Below are 10,000 nucleotides of genomic sequence, written 5' to 3'. Positions count from 1 at the left end.
ATATATATATATATATATTATTTATTAGTAAGATAGGTAGATATATATATATATTTTGATTATATATATATATATAATATGTATATATAGTCATAATAATAGCATATTTATATATAATTTATAGATTTGAGATTATACATATATATACTTAATATACATATATTATATATATAATATATATTACATATAATATATAATATGTAAAGTTATATTTATATATATTTCACTACATATATATATATAACTATATTACATATATATATATATATAACATATATTTAATAGTGATCAGTATATATATATATTATATATATATATAATCTATATATATATATTATATAGTGCATATACATGTGTAATATCATATATATATATATCTATATATAGATATATATATAGCATATATATATATATATATATATATATATAGTATATATAATATATACATATACATACTATAGACCACACTTATATATATATATATAATATATATATATATATATATATAGATAGTATATATACCATATATATATATATATATGTTATTATAAGTATATATATAGTTTATACTATTACATATAAATTATATATACATTATATATATAATTATATATATACATATAATATATCATATATATATACTTATATATAAATGTATATATATATAATATATTGATATATATATATAATATATATTATATATATATATATATATATATATATTATATATATATTTTTATATAATAAAGTATATAGATATACATTTATTATATATAATATATATATATTATATATATATATATATAGTATATATATTAATATATATATATATAATATATATATATTATATATGTATATATATATATATACTCATTTATAGTATATAGGTATATATATATATATATATATATGATATATATAATATATATGAATATGGAGTATAAGGATGTATTATATAATATTATATATATATATAGTATATATATACTATGTATATATTATATAATATATATATATATATATATATATATATATATTTAATATATTTTTTATATATATATATATATATTATATATATACATATATATATATATTGATACGATATATATATATATATATATATAGTATATATATATAATTGAGATATTATAGATACATATATATATGATATATAGAGATTATATATACATATATATATATATTTATATATATATAGATGTTAACATAGAATATTATATATTATATATATAGATATACTAACATAATATATAGATCATATATATAACAATATATATAGTTATATAATATATATATATATATATAATATATACATATATATATATAATATATAGATAATATATATATATCCATATATATATATGATTAATATATATATATATATATATGGGTATATTAATTATATTAATTTTTATATTTCTACTATCTATATAATATAATTATTGTATCTCGCTCTCGCAGCGATCTCCTCTTCTATCTCCCTCTCTAGCTCGCCTCGCCGCTCTCTCTCTCTCTCTCTCTACTCTCTCTCTCTCTCTCTCTCTCTCATCTCTCTCATCTCTTCTCATCTCTCTCTCAGTCTTTCTCTCACTATATATTATATACATAATATTATAAATTTGTATATATTATATATATTATATATATATATATATATACTATATATATATATATAAAAAATATATATATATATATAAAAAATATATAATATATATAGAGAATATTATAATATTAAAATATATAAATGAATTTATAATATATATATATAGAATATATAGATGACATATATATATATACAAATTATATATATATAGAATATTAATATATACATAGATTCTATTACAAATTATAATCATAATATATAATTATATATATATTAATTATATATTATATATATATATATAATTTATTTATAATTTTTTATTAAAATATATATATATAATATATATATATCAATTAAGATATATATATTATGCATATACATACAGCATATATGCTATTTTAAGAATATATGTATTGTAAAAAATAGTGAGCAATTATATATAGACTATGAAGTTGCCTTCTTCTGAAAACTGTACATTATTCAGCTTTTAATTAAGATTACTTGCTTTTAATTTCCAGTAGTAATATCACATAAAGTATAAACATACTTTATTTTCTACATTGCAAGGCATGAAGCAAGAATATGTCTGCTATTTTGCAATCAGTATCCAATCAGTTCCTCATAACATAGACTGGTCGCTTCACTTTTTTCCACAATATAATTCTATATAATGATTGAAGTCTAAGCAAGCTTAATATGCATGCCATGTCTTTAATCACTGATCAAAAATATAGTGCTTATTGAAGTTACTTTCAGAACAAAGGCAATTATGCATATGTTTAATTTTACTTTTACTTCAGTTGACATGTTCCCAAGTGAAAAGTTTCAATGCAGAAACTTCTATTGAAAAGGATCTAAAACAAATCAGTGGATCATATATAGTATATATTTTTGACACATTTCTACTTTATACTACTGTATAAACATTGTACATTTAATATAGATATTACCACATGATGTGATATAAAATCTTTCATTTCATTATTTAACTTTCAAGGACTTGCAAGCACATTAACATTTACAATCATACAAAATTTACAAAAATACACAAAAAATACTTTTTTTCATCACTTCCATACTTGTATGCATGGAAATCTGTATAATGAGTATGTCAAGCCTTACATGTGACATCCCATACCCCTCCCCCCCCCCCCCCATATATATCACTTATATATTTCTTAACCCCAGGGTGAAAAAAAAAAAAAAAAAACTTCAGTCACTAGATGGATGAACATTCCTTATTGCCACTCCCGATGTGGCATGTCATTCCTGGTCATCACTCAGCAGTTTAAATACCAAGTAAGTTATTATAGGAAGCCCCTTATCATTAGCCAATTAAGCATCATATACATGTGTTTATATAGGTAAATATACATAAAAATATATATAAACATATACATATACATATGCATATAAATGAATATATGTATATATATATGTATGTATATATAAATATAAATATATATATATATATATATATATATATATATATATATATATATATATATATATGTATATATTCTATATGTATATGTACATATGCATATACACATACACATACATATACATATACATATGTATATATGTATATATGTATATGTATATATGACTCATATATACAAATATACATATATAAAGATATACAAATATACATATATATAAGTATACATATACATATACATATGCATAATATATTAGTTAAAAGAAATCTGGTTGCTGCAAGAACAACAGCAGAGTATATAGTCTTTTGTAATATTTATCTTTGCCTCTAACGTACCTTATAGTATATGAATAAAATCACACTGTGATACTAGAAAGAGAAGAGGAAAAAAAAAGAAAAGAAAAAAAGGCAAAATGGAAGGAACTGAGAAAGAATTCAGTTGAAAGAACAGGTGTGTTAGTGTATAAGTACAAGACTACAAGTGTAGGCTAAAGGTGTAAATGTAGGTACGAGTCTGTGTATATCTATATGTATATGTATTTGCATGTTTTATACATACATACATATAATATATATATATATATATATAAATATATATATATATATATATATTATATATATTATATATATATTATATGTATATTATATGTATATTATATGTATATGTATATGTATATTATATGTATATGTATATGTATATATATATGTATATATGTATATATGTATATATGTATATAGATAGATAGATAGATCTAAGTTTTATTTCTTTTCCTGAATCACTTTCTTAATTAAGCCATTAACCTAATGTATACATTTGGATAATATACTGTAATCCCAACTTATTGCCTTTACTTCAGACCAATTTTAGACAAAGATAGTTATCAAAATAAATATATCAAGCTATCCCTACAACACACCTTCAGGACAGTCATACTTAGGTCATCACACACTGATGGTAATTTGATCATCAGCGGGTAATCAATCTAGCATTTAGGAGTGTCTTATATCTGAAGAGAGTGAAATTTCGTAATTCCTCTTCGACAGTGATATGACTTGCAATTTGCTAATATTACTCTTATTTCCATTCCAGCTTTGCCATTATCATAACTTCCTTCCTACCTCTTTGACAAAAGTATTTACATGCTGATGTGTACTTGTAAACATATCTGTCTATTTGGGTAACGTTTGGCATTTGCTTTTCTAGTATATGAAACCAGATGTTTGATACCCATGGCAGATTACATGTACAAGTACAAAGCATCCCTTTTCTGGGTCTCCACAATACTGAAAAAAAAACAATACGACTAAATAAAACCATTACCACTAATCACAACACTAACTGAATATCATTTGGGATGTGGCATAGAAGTTTATAAGCAGTGCTAAACTTGGTATTGCTGACAAAAAATGAAATACACCTTGCTGACAAAGCCCATATATTACTAGGACTGGTGAAAGTAGCATTCAAAGCATATAGTTAATAATCTGCATAATACAACAGTGAGCTAGTATTATAGAAGTGACTATCACACTCTCATAAAACAGTTGCAAGCATTGCACCAACAATTTTGCTATAGGTGCTGCTAAGCTACAGAATACCAGGATATGACAGGTGCTGTAAAATATGGACATGGGGAATAAACTAAATATCTAATGATATAACCATCCTAATAAAATCACAGACGCATGATCATACACTAGAAAAATATTGGTACCAAACACCTAGGTACTTACATGAACATGACTATACCTAAAAAAAATGAAAATGACTAGGAAAAAATGAAAATGTAACACTCATACCGATGCAGCAAATACAAAAATAGTTATCTGCATTAAAATTGTGCCTCACAGAACCTAACAAAACTTTTAATAAATAAGTAACTAGAACTTGCATTGTTTGCTTGTCCACAGAGGAATTTGCTCTGAACACTGAAAGTTTGATATTTCCTGCAACATAAGAAGCATATCATGACTTTAACAATCAGCTGATGTTAAATGTCTTCCACACTCCTCATTTCCTCTCCCTAGAACAAAAATTAAAACCAGCATCTTAATCCAAACAGTGTCTTACGGCCTAAATGCCAAAAGAAGAAATATGTACAATAAATAATAATGTACCTATTTACAAAATTTTGCTACGACTCAAATCCACTTCAGCATCCTTTACTTTACCAACCTATATAATCTGGATGCTTATCTTTACTTCTTGTAATTAAATGCACATCATAACAATGGATGAGAGTTCCTGCTGTGGGTTATTTTCTGTTGGAAGTAAAGGCATCATAAAATCTGGGTTTTGACTTGTTAAAAACTAATATTATGTATCATTGACAACTGGGCCATTTACTATAGCTCCATAGCACTTTATATCTACAACCTTTCATTATTTAAATACAAGTAAGAGAAATATGACAACGATAAAATCTTCCCAAAATAAACATGCTCAATTAATTTATAGTATACAAGCTCTTATTTATATGTTGATAAATTTTTCTTTCTTGAGAATTATATTTTGTTAATATCATATGTCTGAATGAATTAATTAAATCATAAATTGAAAGTGTTTTAAATCTGAAAAAACATAAATTCAAAAGTAACACTGATTTTTCACACATATTTGCTGAAGTCCTCAAATGAAAGAAACACATATTTCATAAGCATCACCTGAAAGTCATATTTTCAGATCTATCAGATAAAAAAAACAAAAAACAATTGTACTTAATGATCCTCCGGAGACCAATTTACAATCTCATGTCACATTATAGCAATAGAGAGACTGATGCCTGATACATCCAGCAGTCTACATAACAGAGTTCTATCACCTAAAAGTGGTCAAGTGTACGATGGTCCACTGTAACTCAATCCTCAAGCCTAGCAGCATAATTCTACGTCTGAGAGTCAACAGCCTATAACCCCCTTTCACACCCTAGATCCAGGTGACCCCTACAGAAACTGGACTGACAGGGTGAAGGGAAGCACTAGGGTCATGGATGCAACCACAGTCCAGAATTACCAGTAATCATGATGTCTTCTTTTCTCATGCATGCACTAACTTCCAGAAAAGCTGTTTCTTCATTTGAAACATGTACAAGTCATTTGGATGTACAATTACGCCTAAAATTATGCATAAAAGGAAATAAAATAGATATTTGTCTTGTTGGCAGTATGTTTAACAGGATACCTGATTGATCAAGTGCATAAGATTACACATTTCCATTTGTGCAAATAATGAAAAAATATCAATAAAAACATCCATCATCTTAAAAATACTTATCAACATTATGTCTGAAAATCTTGAAACAGATAGTTAAAATTATTACACTTTTACACAAAACTGTGTATGGAAACCAAAGCGACATTGATAAAAAGAAACCAAATCACGAAAGAACGTCTACTATGTAGCAACTCGCAAGTTCTACATCAACAGGATATCCTATAGCTCCTATCATAATAAGAATTTTATAATCTAACTTGCACTCTTTCAGACGTTTAATTCAGAATAAAAATACATATTTGTATTGATCCTCACTACACATAAAAACTATGAATATAACAGCTCAGCTCACATGATTACCAACTACACTTCAAGTCCATCAAACTTCTTTTTCCCAATATTCAGGCCATCGCAATCACTCAGAGGCCGTGCAGTTACTGCTTGTTGAGAAGTTGTGCCCCTGTTGCAATCTCTGCCGAACATTTGTGCTAAAAGGTCTTATGAACATTGCTGAATGCACCTGTGAAGACCAGTCATGGGTCTGAATAGGTGTGGAATACTGCCTCTGACAAGTTTTGTTGTAGACTGGGAGAAGCTCATTAGCTTCACTGGAGATGGCCTGTTGAGGAAGGAAACAAGATAATTAGATGTCAAAAGTAACAAGCACAAATTTGGTTATGATGCAAGTTATATTGTAGATGGGTAGGAGTATATTAAATTCATAGGAGGTGAAAGCCCTCTTTCAGATCTACAAAATAAGTTCATTCATAACTGTGTAACTGGAACAAATAGGTATGTACAAAAAGCAGATAATTTATATGTTACCCATGTTGATTTTTAATGTCATAGGAATTTGAACCATGAAGCGACTAATGATATCATTCTATTTCAAGATGGGCCACATCTTAAGATGATCAGACTGAGCTGGGCATCTCATGATGCGTGTTTTCTCTTATTTTCAAGCATATATGGTATGAAATAGTATCGTAGGTCATCAAAGGGAATAAATAGTTTGTAACTTCAACCAAAGGAAAATGTAGTATGGCAATGACCAACCTTGGGCTTAAAGGATTAATCATCAATCCTCTAAAAGTCAATTCATACCATATAATGAAAAATGCTATTATTCTGTCCCTGAGGTCTCATTGCAAAGGTTATAAGATATCAGAACTGGACTGACTTCATAATTAAATGCCACACCCAGGACCAGAAACAACAAGGATAAAGAAAAAAATCCACCCTGGCAACCCACTAAAGGCCAACCATTACTCCATCTATTTGTTCTATTGACGTGGGAAGCACTGGTGGGTGTTTTGAGGCGTTGCCAAGGTAAATTTCTCTCTTGTCTTTCCTGGTCTTGGATGAGCTGTGCAATTGCTGTAGTTGCACGGAGTCAATTTGGTTGAGAGATTTCTGACTGGGGTCATACCTACTCACTACTATCTCTGCACTAGAGAGACCAGAAAATAACACACATTGCATACCTTGAGGTAGATGACTGCATCTGTGCCGAAGCCTTCAAAAGAGGTAAGCATGAGGTCCCCGTGGAAATACCGGGCATATAACCTTGAGAGAGGAAGACCATAGCCATAACCAGCAAGAGGAGGTGTGTCTAGCCCAGACACCGCTGGCTGAGGGGCTGTAGAATACATGTAATTGAAGAGGAGATCCATAACACTGCGAGGAATGCCACCACCCTGGTCGGACAACTGGAAATAATAATGGGTTGTTTGTGTGAGTTGCCATTTTGCTTTATTGTCATCCTTATCATTCATATTGTGTCTACAATAAACCTTAAAGAGAAATTGATGTTAGGAAACATTATAACAAAAATGATAATAGGAATAGTAATAATAATAGCATTATCAATAATAGAAAACAAAATAATAATAATAATAATCAATATCAATTATAATAATAAGGATAATAATAATGATAATGATAATAATGATAATAATAATAATAATAATAATAATAATAATAATAATGATAATAATAATAATAGTAATAATGATAACAATAATAATGATGATAATAATAATAATAAAAACAATAATAATAATAATCAATAATAATAATTTGTAATAATAATTCATAATAACTCAAATAATAATATCAATATCAATAGTAATAGTAATGATAAAATTAACAAAAACAACAATAACAACAACAACAACAACATCAATGATGACAGTAATAACTATATAAAATTCAAGTCTATTCTTTTGTAAGAATCAAAAATGTTACCTTGATGACAAGGTCTTCCGTTCCCATAACCAAAAGCACTTCTAAGGCTGGGAAGTCATCAGCACCAGTTCCGTGATGCTCAATCACCGCACGCATGGCATTCTTGAAGAGCTCAAACAACATGTGATAAAGATGGGAGGGAACGTACACAACCCTCGCAGGAGTTTTGTCAGCTGGAAGAGGCAGAGAGAGAGAAAAAAATTATTGGTGATGAAAACAACTTGTAGCGCTAGACCTTTGCATCTGTGCTTTAAACCTCTTGCGGATGGGTCCTATAATCTTATGCGCAAGTAGGAGAGGATGGTTTTTGTACCATGGCTTGGGATTTCACAGGCATGTCTCAGATTCTTGATAGGAAATATATTGCCAAGAGATATGTTAGCTGACTTAAGATAGTGAACAAGGCAAACCTGCACCCATGTGACTACCATGCCCAATCTGAGTCCTCATTTACCCAGTTAGTTCAATTCCTCACACACACACAAATACAGACACAGGCAAAGAAACAAAGACAATTTGTATGGATTTCTAGTATGACTAAAGGCAATAATAAATGGTTAACATATGTCTTTTAACAGTCTTTCTTACACAATCTTATATCTGGCCACCTAACAACTGATGATTATCAGGTATCAGGAATAACAGGAGCTTTCCAGAATCAAGCAAGCACATACTGCATCTAAACACATCAAACACCATGCCATATCAATAAAAAATAAATACAGTCACTCATTTTTCTTATCATCACTTGCGACTATTTTCATCTGGCAATATATGTTTCCTAATCATTTGAATCTATAAATAATATGGCTGTCTGTGGTTATTGCACTGTTAATTCAACCCATCCACAAGGAGTTTAACATTTTATATCATAATAAAAACAAGGTCTATTTAGCTGCATGAATTCAATTTAGACCATCAAACTATAACATTTCTTGATTCTATCTTAGAATGTGACAGAGAAGTACAAGGATTAATGCCAGTTGGTACTCCTCAATTAACTTAAGATAATGCAAGAGATCTCAAGCTCATCCACTATCAATGATTTATTTTCCTTTCCAAAGCAATGGACCACACTTTTCTCAACCCGCTGATATGGAACGAAATAAAATATTCCTTATCAACTAAAAACCATATAAAATAGAATCATATATATTTTCACTATGCAACCACAATATACATTCTGCTTATCAAAAGCTAAATTGGAGTTGGTTACCTTACAAGGAAATAAAGATTGCATGGTATGGTGGATAACTTATGCCCTTATTTTAGGTACTGTGCAAGCATTGGTGTTGCAAAGGCCCACAAAGTGATCTTGGGGTACATTTACAAAATATAAAATATTTTGCCATGCAATGTTTTGTCCTATCTATAAAGAGGTTGGTCAACACAAAAATAAAATACATTTATCATTACATTTTCTACATTACGACATTCTTTCAGCATTCAAAATTTCTAAAACATAAAAAAAAATCAA

The 10,000-nt window shown here is 27.8% G+C and overlaps 1 protein-coding gene across 2 annotated transcripts in view; it reads right to left on the bottom strand.

Annotated features, from left to right (window-relative positions):
• Window positions 1–3,819: 3,819 nt before the first annotated feature.
• Window positions 3,820–10,000, bottom strand: part of Pdk (pyruvate dehydrogenase kinase) — a 38,655-nt gene continuing 32,474 nt past the window's right edge. For both annotated transcript variants that reach the window (XM_086545421.1, XM_043028292.2), the window contains 3 exons: window positions 8,524–8,696; window positions 7,761–7,985; window positions 3,820–6,895 (listed from right to left, as the gene is read on the bottom strand). In XM_086545421.1, coding sequence (XP_086401547.1) covers window positions 6,692–6,895; window positions 7,761–7,985; window positions 8,524–8,696 — 602 coding nt within the window. In that variant the 3' untranslated portion in view covers window positions 3,820–6,691. The remainder of the gene's footprint in view (window positions 6,896–7,760; window positions 7,986–8,523; window positions 8,697–10,000) is intronic.

This window comes from Penaeus japonicus, unplaced genomic scaffold (genome assembly GCF_977035675.1).
Source record: "Penaeus japonicus unplaced genomic scaffold, GWHDUDI00000001_assembly GWHDUDI00000016, whole genome shotgun sequence".
Classification (NCBI taxonomy): Eukaryota; Metazoa; Arthropoda; class Malacostraca; order Decapoda; family Penaeidae; genus Penaeus; species Penaeus japonicus.
This window is presented reverse-complemented; position numbering and strand designations above follow the sequence as displayed.